The sequence below is a fragment of the Lonchura striata genome, chromosome 1, assembly GCF_050655825.1.
Source record: "Lonchura striata isolate lonStrDom1 chromosome 1, ASM5065582v1, whole genome shotgun sequence".
NCBI lineage: Eukaryota > Metazoa > Chordata > Aves > Passeriformes > Estrildidae > Lonchura > Lonchura striata.
In genome coordinates, this window is record NC_140703.1 from 38,195,232 (window position 1) to 38,210,473 (window position 15,242).

The 15,242-nt window shown below is 43.6% G+C and overlaps 1 protein-coding gene across 1 annotated transcript; it reads right to left on the reverse strand.

Moving 5' to 3' along the window:
- Positions 1–1,026: 1,026 nt before the first annotated feature.
- On the reverse strand, positions 1,027–7,828 carry FZD4 (frizzled class receptor 4). Its single transcript, XM_021544960.3, has 2 exons — positions 7,534–7,828; positions 1,027–6,368 (listed from the first exon to the last, which is right to left on the reverse strand). Exons 1-2 carry the CDS (start codon positions 7,792–7,794, stop codon positions 5,040–5,042), a joined length of 1,590 nt encoding a protein of 529 aa, XP_021400635.2. The 5' UTR covers positions 7,795–7,828; the 3' UTR covers positions 1,027–5,039.
- Positions 7,829–15,242: the final 7,414 nt, after the last annotated feature.

Genomic DNA, 15,242 nt, shown 5'->3' on the forward strand with positions numbered 1-15,242 from the left:
TCTCCTGTTCCTACAGTCTTGCAGGTCGACACAGCTCTGGCCTGATGGGGAAGATGGTGCAAGAGGGCTTGGGAAGCAGCTTCTCAGGATGATGCCTGCATCATACCACAAGTAGTTATACTGGCAAAGTGAAGGAGGAACTGAAACGTGACACCTTTATGGGAATGAGTGGCTGAGGATGGAGGAGGTGTGGTGGAAGCCACCACTCAAGCCAGGGACTTGGTGATACCATATACCAGCTGAGGCTGCTCCTGATTGCTGGCAGCACAACTCTGGCTTCCTTCTCTATAAACTCCCTACCATTTGCTTTCTTTAAAGACAAAAAAAAAAAAAAAACCAAACCAAAAAAAAACCAAAACCAACCAAGTAAAAAACACCAAGCCTAAATATCAAAACAACCACAAAAAGTCCTAATAAATATTAATTTTTTGTGAGCATTGCATACAGATACATACTTCCCTCAACAGGTTAACCTGAGTGGACTTATCATCTCTGTGGTTTGGGGAGCTTGCTCACCATTCAGAGCCACTCCAGCAATCCACTGTCGCTTCATGGGTGATGTTCTGAGACACCTGATGTGAGGGATCTGAGTGGAGGCAAGCACCCACGAGAGAGATCTTGAGCAGCCAACATCATCTTGAATGCCACACCTGAGGTTTTCATGTGGTAGGAACAAGAGTGAGATCCTGCTCCTTCCCCCAGAAACTCTTTTATGTTTATTACAGTTAACAGTAGCTTTATTAAAGACTCATTAGGATAAGTTTGAGAGATTGTGTTAATCACCAGCCTGAGAACATTACAGTGATGAGCTGCCAAAGGCATGAGCAAATCACTTATAATTACCAGTTTTAGATGCTGCTCTTCAAAACTTGATTAGCTACAGATACACAGGTGATAGTTGCTACTCTTTTTTACACCACACCCCCACTATTATCCACTCTAGTCTGATTTAGGTTCTTATTAGAATAACATTCTGCTAATTAAATAATCTCACACACAGACTGTTTCATGATGGAGACAATTAAGTGGATTTAAATAATTAATATTGCATACTGTTCTATCAGTGTCAAAAGAAACTGGCAAGGGATGCACATAAAAAGCAACTCCTTGCTGTCCCAATACATCACAATGGTGAACAAAGTTGACAAACAGAAATGAAAAGTAGAGCATTAATAAGCCTAAGTTTTTAAAAAAACATTGCTAGAAAATGTAGACATTCAATTGAATCTCTCCTCAGAAGGGTTGAAATCACTGAAATCACCCATAGGAATAAACTGATTTCAAGCAGGTTACTAAGATTAGGATTTTCCCCTTCCAAAAGCCACTATTAGTTCCCATACACTGCCCTCCTCCAGCATACGCTCTGGATCTGAACACTCATGCTTTGGATGCATATATTCCATAGCACATAGAAGAGAAAGAGCCTTACAGGAGGTGCTGCTCTTCATCAGAGCCCCATCACAGCAGTGCTAGAGCAGTAGAGGGCTGTGTTTCTGCCTTGCCTTCCAGCTGGCCTTTGAGGATATACTCCCACAACACCAAAGCTCCAGCTGCAGCCCCAGCCAGCACCCAGGACCTGTGTGGTCTTTGAAAGGGCTTCTGTCCACCCCATAAGCAGAAACATGAACATACTTTCACTTTTTCCCAACAATGTCTTGTTCTCAGTTATTAGACCAAACCTTGCTGGATTAACCCATTCAAAGCGACCTCTCACCACAGCATGAGCATTTCAGTCCTTCTTCCTTCAGGGGAAAAAAGCACTTGCAACAATGCTGAAGCCTATTTAAAAAACAAACTCACCGAAAATGTGAAGGCTGCCATGAATTCTTTCATTATCCACAGAGGTTAAAGTTTTATTTTGATATAAAAAATTAAATAGCAAAGTTGTTTTGGTTTTTTTACAGTGATAAATTAGAAATTTACAGTACATACATTGAAGTAGATATATTTTCTGTACACCACAAAATAATCAGTGTCTATTTCCTTAACAGTCAGAGAAAGGCGCTAACTTGTCTGTTTAATGTAAGAGTTAAGCTTGTACCTCTCTGGCAGCCGCTTCTGAAACCTGCAGTGCCAAGAGCACACGCTGAGGGGGAGACAGGAGCAGGCACTGCGCAACCGAAGGAAACGCCTGCAAAGTTTCTGCTTGTATAACCACAGCAACTGCACTTCCGAGACAGGATTAGTCACACCAGTTATGGCTTTCAGCTCGTAACAATGTTGAAATGAGAGAACTTAAGAGTTGCTGATACCCGCTCTTCGCAAGCGCCAGTTTTTAGGCTGTCTGCTGCGTCTTCCCACTTACACAGCCCTGACATGGAGCCAGGTGAATGCATGGAGGTGAATCCATCAATGGAATGGTTTCATCTATGCAGCCACTAATTTCACTTTGGGTCAGTACAGTGTTCCCCCAACTGCTGGAGAAAGATGTGACCTCAGGAACAGCAGCTTGTGCCTCCCCCCAGCCCACCTCTTTCCCACAGCATTTGAATCCCTCACATGCTTTAATGGAATATCCCTCCAGGTCCCTCCGAGGGCTACACAGTGCCATCCTCATCCAGCTCACTGTGTCTCACGTCACCAGGGGCATCCCTCTGTCAGCAGTTCACAGGGTTACAGGCAAAGATGCAAGGATTTCATAAAAAGGCACTATTTAACATTCACTTCTGTGTACATAACAAGGTTAAAAATGCCATTTATTGAATCAATTTGCTCAAACATGGTCTTATTGGCGAGGAGAGTTATCCAAAGCCTTTCAGAGTTAAACACCTTGAGTGAACATGACACCTTGGCACGGCCAAATACTAGGTTACAAAAAAGGGTCATATTGCATCCTTGCTCCTTGGAAGCCAACATACAGCTGCTGACTTTACATTCCTCACTGCGGCAGCAGAAAGACTGCATGATGGAGAAGCTCAGCCATCTGAAGATCTCACATTTGCAAAACTCCTTCTCCACAAAGGAATAACCAGATCCAAACACAACATTAACAGTGAGAGACTTTATGGAGAGGGTGAAAAGACCCAGCTGGAATGTGGTGCTGGCCAAGACAGTGCTTGTGTGTCTTGAACAGAATGTGTCAAGTTGTCACTTGTTCTGCTGGAGAGGGAGCCCAACCGCAAAGACTGCCATTAGGGCTTGTTTGGGGTCTGGATTTTGTTTGTAAAAGAAAAAAAAAGTTCTCTAGCACATGTTTCGACACTGACATTGAAACAATACATGCTTCTGGGATGGATTAGTGCTCACTTCCAGAGCTGGAGTGAACTGTGGTTTGGGAAGCACATGGGCACCTGTGTGGAAAGCAAGTATTTAATAAAGCAGCATCTGTTCTCAGCTGCCCTGGAAGATCATGGGAGTTGGGGCTCCAGGGGGATGCTTTGCAGCTGATCAAGTTCCACACAAACAAAAGCAGCAAAAGCTTGGGACGCGTAGATAAAATCAAATGTGTTTCAAAGGGATAGAGCATCATAACAGTGTTTTTTAAGTGCTTCTAGGATATTTGTATTTGCATCACCTTCCTTACAAGACCCTGACATGACATTCAGCTCCCCACAAGCACAAGCCAGTTCCTCCTCAAATAAAAGAATAAGAAATGCAATGGTTTCTTTCAAACATTATTCACCAAGAAGTTGAATTTCTTGGATCCCTTTACAAAAACGGGAAAGGTCTTTGTTGCTCCTGAGGATTGAATGCCTGCTCGCATTCTGTGTGTAAATATACATTAAAAAACTGTCTCCATAGCTGTCAGTGAGCACTTGAAGCATCGTTGTGAGGCAGTCAGCTGTACTGCAATGTCATGGGCTGAGAATGTTCTTTTAATTGCAACTGACACATAATTATACAACTGATCTGTGTGAACATGAGGTTGCCAAGGAACTTAACATTTCGCTTCTCCCCAGACTGGCGTCTACAGAGGAGATACCATCACACTGAATTAAGACTTAATTGATTCATGCAATGAGTCTCCAGAGAGAATCAAGTAAGTTTGCTTGGAGAAACATGGCATTGTTTGAAGGTACCTTCAACTAACTTTCGTCTTTCCTGGAGGATGGAACACTATACAGTTAAGACTTTTTTTAAAAGCTAATAAATGCAGAAGAATCAAGTGGTCTGCTAGAAATAGCAGGAGCACCTGAAAGGGCAGGAATGAAGGTGGATGGATAATGATACTATATGCAGAAGACCATATACAGTTTTCCACTTTGAGCCGATTCCTCTGCTTCTGAGGATGACCTTAAGTAAAGCTTTTAGATTTTATAAATATTGATAAAACCACAGAATAACTGAGGTGGGAAGAAACACAGGGAGGTTCAATTTCCCACAAGGCAGAATCAACTCTCCATTCAACTAAGTTACAAGTGGCAAAAAGAATGAGTCAAAATTATTATTAGGCCATTAGATGACTGAAAAGTCATCCTCACTAATACCTCACAAAATCTTACTCATCACGGGTAAGACCTGGAAAGTCCATTTACTATGTGTTGCAGGACATGATCCCTGACTGAACTGTACAGTGTATTGGAACACCAAAATTCTCCAGGGCATAAAGACAGAATCCTCATCAAGCACTTCTTTCTCAATGCTTAACTTGGAAAGAAGACATCTGACTGAGGTCCTGCTCCGTCTTCTGGTAACTTGGTAACTGGACCCTAATTAAGCCCAGAATTTGGCCCTGGACTGCCTTTCCTCCATCAGCTGTAAGGATGAAAGGAGAACATCGTCCCACAGCTATGGGCTACAGCACCTCCATTTCTAAAGAATTCAAGATGTAAAAAAGGAAGATAACATGTTTGGCTATTTCACAGCTTTTAAAGCCTCCCTGGGCTCTCCTATTTTGGGCAGCATGGTTTATGGCTATCGTATCTGCAGCATGATCTTTTTGCTGTTTATTCTTTAAGGCTTTTTTTTTTTCCTCCCATTCCCAGAGACAGGTTGTGTAACCATCTCCCTACTCTATTCCCAACATTTACACAGCAATGCTTGCACATGATCAGTCCTTCACAGGAGAGCAGTCAGACCAGCAGGATGCTGTCCTTTTCTCATACCACGGTCTCGTTCCCTTTCCCAGGTTTCACCCAACCGTCTGCTCTCTTCTCCCGTTTCACTTTCCCTGAGTTCACCAGTCTGTTGGAGCACTTCTGCCATGTGTGCAGAGTTTTGGCTGACCAGATCCACATACCTGATGTAATACCCACCAGAAGGGACATGAAAATTTTGAGCATCTCCACTGCCATATTGGAATCATCTGCTGAATAGCGGAAAATGGCCCAGTTGGAGATTTCGTAGAAGTAACAGGCAATAACACACGTTGCTGGGACGGTGTACAACACTGAAAAGACCCCAATTTTGACCATCAGTCTTTCCAGTTTGTCAGTTTTAGTTCCATCTTTCTGGAGATTAGATCTGATTTTAAATAAGGCCACGAGTCCTGCTGCAATGAATAAAGTCCCAATGACCAGGTAGGTAAAAAGTGGAGCAACAACAAAGCCTGTCAGCGCATCCAGGTTCTGGTTCCCAACATAGCAGAGGCCGGTGAGCTCGTCTGCATCTACAAGTCTCATAATCAAAATGACAATGGTCTTCACCGCCGGGATGGCCCAAGCTGCAATGTGGAAATAGGAGCTGTGCATTTCGATTGCTTCGTGGCCCCACTTGAGTCCCGCAGCCAGAAACCACGTCAGTGTCAGAATAACCCACCAGATGGAGCTAGCCATCCCGAAAAAGTACATCAGCAAGAAAATTATCGCACATCCTGTGTTCTTAAGACCTTCTTGGATAAGAACAGGTTCTGCTGCCTCTTCAAAATCACAGGATATCCTTTCCCGGCCCACAGTTAGCCTCACAATATAAGCAATGCTATAAATATTGTAGCACATGCTTAAAAATATGATTGGCCGCTCTGGGTAGGAAAATCTGGATGAATCAATCAGGAAGGTCAGGACTGTGAAAGCAGTTGAGATGAAGCAAAGACTGGCCCATATGGCCATCCAGATATCTGTGAATTCCTTAGCTGACCTGCTGTACAGACCAGCATCGTAGCCACATTTCAGGACACAGCTCAAGCTTCTCTTCACCCAAATGTACTGATCTGAGTTAGATCCCATGCCGTGGCACTCTTCTCCAGGCTGCAAGGAGGTCTTGCTGTGAAGGGGAACCTCTTCGTCTCCTGGGCCCTCCATGCACATGTGGTTGTGATCATTCTGGGGTGGGAATTTGCTGCAGTTTAGGCTGTCTGGCCAGACAAACCCAAATTCTTTTAAAACAGGTTCACATCTTCTTTTGACAGAGAGGCACATGCCTCCACAGGGACCTATGGGGATGTTAATCTTCTCTGTGCACATTGGCACATAAACTGAACACAGGAAGAACTGGAAGAGAGAAACAGAAATCATAAGTGTGTTGGGGGAAAATGAAACAGGTTGAAATATAACAAGTTTTCTTTTTTTTCCTTTTTAGCAGTAATATTTGGTCCTTTGCCTTAAAAAAAAAACAGGAAGCAGCATAAAACAAATAAACCAAGAACAATAAAAACAAAAGAGAGAAAAAAAAATAGAATGTTGTCTTCTTTCAGTTCAAATGTGGTCCAAAGCCAAAGTCTGAAAATTTTACTCCCCTAGATTAGCTCCATGTAAACTTAGCCCATCAGTTCCAATGAAGTGAGTGGGATTTAGCCGGATTTAAACCTCGAGGGTACAATTTAAGAAAGCAGAAAACCAAATTAAAGGTGTTTATACAAATACATGTATTTGTTCTGAGCATTGCCTGGATATTTCAGTTAAGAAACAAACAGGAAGAAAAAAGCATTTATTAAAACAGTTTGGTTCACGATCCTCCCAAAAGAAGTTTTTCTTTTACAATAAGTTCACGTATGCATTTGAGACAGTAATAAAGTATTGTAGTTTTCTCGTCTTTTGAATAATAGCAATTCGACGACGCGACACCGTGAGAGGAATTGCGTGCTGACTCGGGAACTCTGCCCCGAGAAACAAGCCGGGTTTTGTTTGAGGAAATCCATGCCCGTGGGGAGGACAGGGAGCCTGCCATTCGCCTGGGAAAGAAACTTTCGCCGCGAAGCTCCCGGCGGGGTCCCGAGCTGCCCCAGCTCCCCGCGGCCAGCTCCGCTCGTTCCGCATGGGATCGGGCGCGGCACCTGGGGCACGGCCGGGACGGAGGGCAGCGGCCGGGAAAGCTCCGGGAGCCGCCGCAGCCTCCGCGAGCGGGCGGGCGGCGGGTACCGCGCTGCGGCGGCGCTCCCGGCCGCGGGCAGCCGGGACACCGCCGGGACACCGCCGGGACACCGCCGGGACACCGCCGGGACACCGAACCTCCGCCCAACACGAGCCGCGCTCTCTTTCCAGCCAGCCAGGAGCAACACTGCGAGGCGGCGCGACTTTCGGGTTGGGTTAGTACGGAGCCGAGGGGATGGGGATGAGGATGGGGTGCTGCGGGACAGCAGCCGGCCCGCCCTGGCCCTCCCGTGTGTCGTTCCCACCTCGCCCAGGCACCCAGGTCGCCCCCGGAGCCCCGACGCACCTGGAGCTGGCTGGAGCAGCCGTACTGGATGAGGGGGGTGAAGGTGGTGAGTTGCAGCTCCGCGTCCGCCTGCAGCTCGTGCCCCACCAGGTTGGGCATCTTGGTGACATTGTAGCCCAGGTTCTGGCACATGGCGATGCGGATGGCGTCGCAGCGCCGCTCCTCCTCGTCGCCGAAGCCCCTGGCCCCGGCGAGCAGCCCGGCCAGCAGCACGGCCAGCAGCCGGGCGCGGCCGGCCGCCCCCCCGCCGCCCCCCGCCATGGCCCGCAGCGGCCCCGGCCCCGGCCGCGCCGTGCCGCACGGGCCGGCTCCAACGGGGCGGGCCGGGGGCGGCTCCGCTATTAAACAGCCCCGCCGAGAAACGGCCCAGGGGAGGGACGCGCCTCCCGGCCCGGCCTCCCGACGCCACCGCCCCGCCGCGGGAGCCCGCCCCGCGCAGAGCGGCGCCCCGCAGCGCCTCCCGCACCGCACGGCGCGGCACGGCACGGCGCGGCGCGGCACGGCACGGCGCGGGGTCCTGCCTGCCCCTCCGCCTGGCACCGGGAGTTCCCCTCCGCTCCCGCTCCCCGGAGAGCCCCGACCCTCACCCCAACCCCGAGGAGCGCACTTCCACAGGCGGCATCTCACCGCCCCTCGGAGGGGCCCCTTCTCCTTGGGGACCCACTGTCTGCACCCCCCGTCCTGCATCCCTCAGAAACCCCGGTGATACCTGTCCTTGTCTCCCCACAACAGGTCCTCCTTTTGTCCCGTGTGGCCAGTGGCCCTGGGAGACGTCATCACTATCCCGAGTTCCTACCATGAGTGTTGGTCCTAGGAGCTCCCCAAGTTCGGCTTCACAGGGACAGGGTAGGCTGAGCCCCGTACAGATGTGTTTGGGCTCAGCAGATGTTTTTGGGCTCAACGTGCCCCAATCCTCCCTAATTTCTGGCCTTTCTCCAGCCCTAAGTGCTTAGCTCTTCTGCTGTGGGGTTAAAAGTATCCGGGGTGGCTTTCTAAGCTGTTGTTTTGTCTTCTCAATGGGTTAAACTGCACCACTGGGTCACATCTGGACTGTAGCATTGTTTGTTTTTTCATTTGGGCCATGAAACCTGTAGGGCACTGCTAGGCACCTCCTGGCATTTGTATAAATCCCTGTAAAATAAGTAAGTGTGGATGAAGCATTTGTGAATTTGGGAGGAAAGGGCTGGATGATTAAGCAGGCCTTTAACATGTCAGCAGGAGGAGGGATTAAGAGCAGAGAAACAAGGCTCACACTTAAATTCCCTTGATATTATTTACACCTGTAATAAAATCTAGTTGAGCTGGTTGTGCCTTTAGCAAAAATATGTCATCTATTAATGAATTCTTTGTAAAGCACTTTGAAAATATTTGTAAAGCCCTGGTTAAGCAACCTCCTTCTGTGTGCATGTAGCATGTGGCATGTGCATGTGCTCCTGAGGGTGTCTGTCACAGGCAGCCAGGCCTCTGAGTGCACCGCGGGGCCTTTGCTGCTCCCCATCATTCCCCAGCTCCATTGGTCAACCAAGACTGGGACTAATGGGATAAGCCAACCCCTCAGCTATTGCTCCTTACCAAGCACAAGACTGTAAATCACAGCAAAACCCATGCAACGAAGAGCTCTGTGCTCACTCACTGTAGGTTTCTCCTCTGAGGTTCTGTAACCAGTGGGGTTTCTTTACCTCACAGTGTGTGTGAGCTGTTCTGGGACATTGCGGGGACTGATGGGCACTAATGTGCTTTATTTGAGGTGCTTTAATTGAGGTTTTGTGAGCATAGGTATTCACACAGTCTTGTTGCTGTAACACTTTACTGTAACTCGAATAAACAGTATCTCTAACCTCACAAAATGCTTGTGAGGCAGACAAGTAATATTATCTTAAGTTTTCAAACACAGAGGCAGACAGTGCTCTGGTCCCAAGGTCAGTCAGGGAGCTTGCAAAGGAGTCAGCAACTCAACCATATCTTACAAAGGCTGTATTTACCTGCAGGCATTGGTGTCTGCACCCAGCAGTGCTCAGCTGCTAATCTGGCTGGGTGATAATGCTGTGAACGCACACGGTGTGCTGCACATGTCCACTAAGCTGTTCCCAGCACTGCCAAGTTTACCTTCCCTAGCACACAAGTGCAGGGCATGGGTGATGGGTGCTCCCCATGCAGTCAAACACATCAAAGTATGAGGCAGGCTTCCATGGGAGAAGGTTTTGGTTGGAGTTTATTTTTCTTCCAAATTATGTAGGAAAGAAGGCTAGAGGGAGAATCATAGTGACCTTAAAAACTATGCATCTTTGTTTTAGTATATGATAAACCCCTTTTCATCTGCCATCTCCTGCTGCAGTTAGGCACTGAAGCAGTTTGCTGCTACTAGAATAAGGCCTTTACCTAATCCCCATGAAATAAACCACCTACTGCATATTCAGAAATTACAAAGCAAAACCCTTGGCCTATGAACCTAGTCCTTGGACTAAGTAAAACTACAGTGGACACAAGTACCTTTGTAGAAGAAGAACTTCTCACCCCCAAAAAAACTCCTACCACTATTGCCTCTTCTTTGGGAATACAAAATAAATATTAGAAAGTGATACACTGTTTGCTTTGGAAAGTCTTTTAGATAATGGGAATTAGTTTTGAAAACAAGAGTGCTATGAGAGGCAGTGCCAAATCATATGAGAGGTTGGAGTTGGAAAAAAATAGTAATTAACCTGCTTTGAACCTTATGCATATAACAGTGATTCAATGTCACCATGATAAGCATGTAGATAACATTTTCTTTAAACAGATCAAAATAGGAAAACTCCTGGATAGTGGATTTATAGATTCTTGGATTACTGGGCAGTGTGAGACACAGGCCTGAATCTGGCACAGAGAAAGATATGTTCCTTCCTCAATTACTGATTGCCTGATTTGCAGAGTATATTTTTTATAAATGTGATTTTGAGGGTTCTTTAGTTAGATCAGCAGTCACCCTTACAATTATTTGTTGTCACTGCCAATAATTACATTTGGTTTTTAGTCTGAGTTTTTTTCAGCTTCTAGCCACTGACTTTTGTTGTATCTTTGCTGGACAGGTTGAGAAGTCATTATTGAGATTAACCCTGTAGGTAATGTCAGGCTGTGATTAAGTTACCTTTTGCCCTTTTTTAATAATCAAAATAGATTGAAATTCCTGAGTTTCTTATTGTAAGAATTGTTTTTCCCAATTCTTTAATGATAATTTTCATTAAAAAGGAGAAAGATTTTATCCTGCTGTTTAAATACCACTTTCAGCCCCAGCCATCCTTTGTAGTATAAATAGATGTGTCTCAATTAGTAGTCGAAGCACCTTTGGTCCCTTTAGAGTCAGCTAAAGTCAGGATAGACAGACACTTGCAGAAGGCAGCTTACATAATAGGAATGACAAAATACAAACAATGCAAAAGCATACTTATTATGATCTTATTTTTAGTATTTCCCCCTTACATTTGTATGTATTTTTTGCATATTTATTAAAGCCATGGGCATATTTTTACACTGTGAAAATAAATAATGCTTACCATGGTCTCTGAGTCTTCCACTGATTTGTAGGGCATCAAGGAAGGTTCATAACTCTTCCCTGAACATTTTCAATGCATCAACATTTGTCTGACTTGTAGTGATAGAACATTCAGGTCTCAGCTCATCTTTCCCACTGGAGTGATATTCATGTCAAAAGCTCAGTCCTACAAGAGGACCTTGCTTAGACCTCCAAGGACATGATCTCTTCCACTGCATCACAAGGAGAGGCAGGAGAGATGCCTTGCAGGCAGATCTGAGAAAGCTTGGACATCCACTTGGTTTTCTAAAAAAAAAAAAAAAAAAAAAAAAAAAAAAAAAAAAAAAAAAAAGTGGCTTCCACATTAGAATGTGATTATTTTAAGCAAACATAGATGTCAGCTTTTAGTCAGATGATTTTCATTCTAGAAATGCCTCTATCTCTCAGCTGACTGTAAAAGGAATGTAGGATGACTAGCCCAGAGGTGAAAACTCTCAAAGAGGTGCTGGATGAGAACAGCCCCTGACTCCCAGCCAGTCTCCTGGGAATTGATGACAAAGAATATTGACACTACCTTCCAGAAAGTTCTTTTAAAGACCTTGTATACAAGTCAAATAAACATATAAGGATTTTAAAATGTGTAGATTCTAGAGTAGTTTCGGGACACTGAAATTTTAAGAATTACTTAATTACTCTTAGTTGTCTCTATGATACAAATCATATGTATTTTTCAATATGCAACAAAAATGACTGTTGGACCTAGCTGTTAACTCTTTTGTTTACTGACAATTCCACAACTTTTATCAAGTAGCAGACTTCTAACATTAGTGACTTACTTTTAGTCTCAAATTACATAAAACAATATTGTCCTTGAACATCTGTCCATTATTTTTTTTTCTTTTGTATATTTTATCAAATTCTTGGCATTCCTTTTGGATTTATATTCATTCAAATCAATGTTTCCTTCCTACTCTTTGACATTCATGTTTTTATTAAATTTAACTCACTTTATAACTTTAAAATGTTATTAAAGAATTTAAAAAAAATTCCATCTGCATTCCAGTTGAATTTTTTAGTCAGGACCTTCTTTCTCAAAATCAAGACCTAAATCAATCACCCACTTTATTTGATGATGTCTTTGCAAGCATCTAGCAATACATTTTAGATGGTTTCCTAATTGACATTCACAAGCTTAACATAAGTTTTCTCCCTTACTTCAGTACTTTGTGACGCTGACTCTTTTAAAGCAGGAAATACATATATTCACCTCTTTACATTTATCCATTACCATCATCATTTCAATTGTCCAGTAACAATCAGAAAGAAGTGGTATTGTCATGACACTTCCAGTGAACATGGCTCCATGCAATCTCAGAAAAAAAGACAATGCTGCATATGTATTTATGCATATGTGTATATATATATAGATATGCAAATATATTTACATACACACATATCAGGGGTTTTATATATAAAGTATTCATAGAATCACAGAAACATTAAAGTTGTAGAAGATCATTAAGTGCAAGCACCAACCCAGCACTGCCAAGCTAAAACCACCACTAAACCATGACCTTAAGTGCCCGTTTACATGTTTTTTGAACACTTCCAGGAATGGTGATTCCATCACTTCCTTGAGCAGCCTGTTTCAGTGCTTGATCACCTCTTCAGTAAAGCAATTTTTCCTGATATCTAATCTAAACCTTTGCTGGTGCAACTTGAGGCCATTTCCTCTTATTCTGTTGTTCACTGGGAGAAGAGACTGCCCCCCACCTGCCTTCAGGTAATTGTGGAGAGCAGATATAACACAGGTGACACCAGTGCACAAGGTGGCACTCATATTCAATGATGTTGAATCAATCAACACTGATCTCAGTGGGGCAGGACTTGTCTCAGACTTTAAAATAAAATGTATATTGTGTGCAAATTTATCTGCCTTAGCACACTGCAGAAGAATCCTTCTGGGTCTGACCCAATGGTGGCTCCTGATAGTCTCAGGATACTCTGTTTAAATTTCTACCCTTGGTGTCTCCAGGTGAGCCAGTTCTCTCTGCAAAGGGAGACCCAGAAAATATCAGCAGTGTGTCTAGAGCACAACTCTCCTGACAGGCTGTGAATCTCTGTTTTCATTCAGTTATGTCTGTAATTTCTTTAACGTAGTTTGGTGCAGCTAAGCTGTGACACAGATCCCATATCTAGATTCAGATGTGTAATTCCTTGCATGCCAATTTGGGTCAATAGTTGCTCCATGACCCTTGACAGTCAATATTTGATTTGCACAGAGACCTCAGAATTTGGTTTTATGGCATTGTAAACAGGAAATTTCAGTGCTACTTAATATGCCTAATTTTGAGAAATCCTTTGCATTTAGATAGCATCAAAACATTCAATAATACAAGAGGATTTCTCAGATGATGGGTGAGGTTAGGAATCCATGTGGCACAGAGGTATCACACACAATGTTTCATGGGGAACAGGGAACAAAGCTGTCCATAAATCTCATAGGATGAAAAGTGCTTATATAAAGGCCACTTAGGTTACTTAACTTAGGTGTTACTATTTTTTTTTCACACAGGTATTTCTCTTTTTAACTTTGAGACTAACTTCAAATTAAAAAAAACCAAAAATAAACCAGTTTTCCAAAAGCCTCTTTCCTCACATAATTCAGACTTATATACTTCTCTAATCAGATTAGCAGAACAGGCAAGGAGCTGTAAAGCAAAGTCACTCTCAGGATCTAGGGAGACAAAAACATTTTCACAATAAGTTTTTCATAGTGCATCCACATTTATAAAATTTTGTGCTAAAATACAAATCCCATCCAAATTCCCCCTTCCCTTGCCTGATTTTGACGAACTTCTCAGGTAGGCTTTGCTGCAGAGATACAGCATGACCAGTTTCAATAACATTTCTTCCATTCAGAAAAATTAGTAGACCTTTTGCCATGGTGGAGGCAAAAATTAGCATGAACTTTGGAATTAGTTGTTTTGTCTCTCAGAATGACTTTCAGTTTAATCTGCTGCTCACTATTACTTCTATAATGCTCAAAACCTCACATTTTGGCTTGAAAATGTTGACCTTAGCCACAGTGACCTCAGCCCAAATGATTATTTTTTTCTGAAATTGATGAATAGTTTTCTTAGAAAATTGTTTGGAGATCCCTTTTTTAAAATGCTCAGATAAGTCCAAAACAGCCTGGGTTTGCAGCTTCAGATTTGGCATGTACAGGGTGCAATCCTGAAGGAGGAATGAATTTTTTGTAGCATTTGAAGAAATTTTATTTCGCAATAGCAAATTAGCCTGAAAACTTTGAAAATAATAGACTGATTGCTCACGTGGCGTGATTTAGCCATGGTAGAAAATGACAGGCTAAGTTCTCCCTCCCTGAGAGGTCATGAGTCTTGCTTTATAAAAAAGGCTTAGTTTCCTTTTTGCAGAGTCGTCTTTCCCACTAAACCTTTCTGCATCCTGTTTTGCTTTAATTCTATGGCAGCATCAGAGGTTATTTCCTGTGTGTTTGCTGTCCATAAGCAACATTGTACTTGGCTTCAGTGTCATTTTGCACATTCTGTGTAGCAAATTTCAGTGGACCTGACTTAGGAAGGACTCCTGTTTTATGGGAGACTTTGAGGTAACTTACTTCTTTTAACTCACCCAGGTTGCACTCAGTCCTGGTCTTCACATCCAGCTGTCACCAATATCACACAAACATGCTTATGGAGACAGGGGGACAGATGTTTTTTAAAATCATCCTATAGTGCTTTCTCCTCAAATGCATTAACCAAGAAGTAAACACAAAGATTTCAAATGCTTAAATTTTATTACCAAATAAGTAAATATCAAGCTTTTAAGCACAGACATTAATTAATTAATCCATTATATTTTTTTTATCTTTGGAAATTATATCAGTTTTAGATATAAATCTCTCAGAATCAAAGCTGAGATGGTAGGTTTACAGTTATGCTTCAACTGGTTTGCACTGCTCCAGTGATATCATGACAAGCTGGTTTAATCAATCTGTTATTGCAGGCTGAAAGCTGTTCTGTGTCATTGGAGCAGCACAGAGCTGTCAGGCGTGTGATGAATCTGGCCACAAATCTTAAAACGTACTATTTTTCCCCATTAAAAAGGCTATGTGAGCTGATATGCTGTGTTTAGTTACATAACAGCGAGTATTGACTTGCAGGGCATGGCTGGGAAA

Excerpts from the sequence above, each read along its gene's own strand:
- FZD4 (XM_021544960.3), bottom strand. The coding sequence starts at position 7,794 with ATGGCGGGGGGCGGCGGGGGGGCGGCCGGCCGCGCCCGGCTGCTGGCC. Across the intron at positions 6,369-7,533 it reads GCTGCTCCAGCCAGCTCCAG|TTCTTCCTGTGTTCAGTTTA; the intron begins GTGCGTCGGGGC and ends TCTCTCTTCCAG.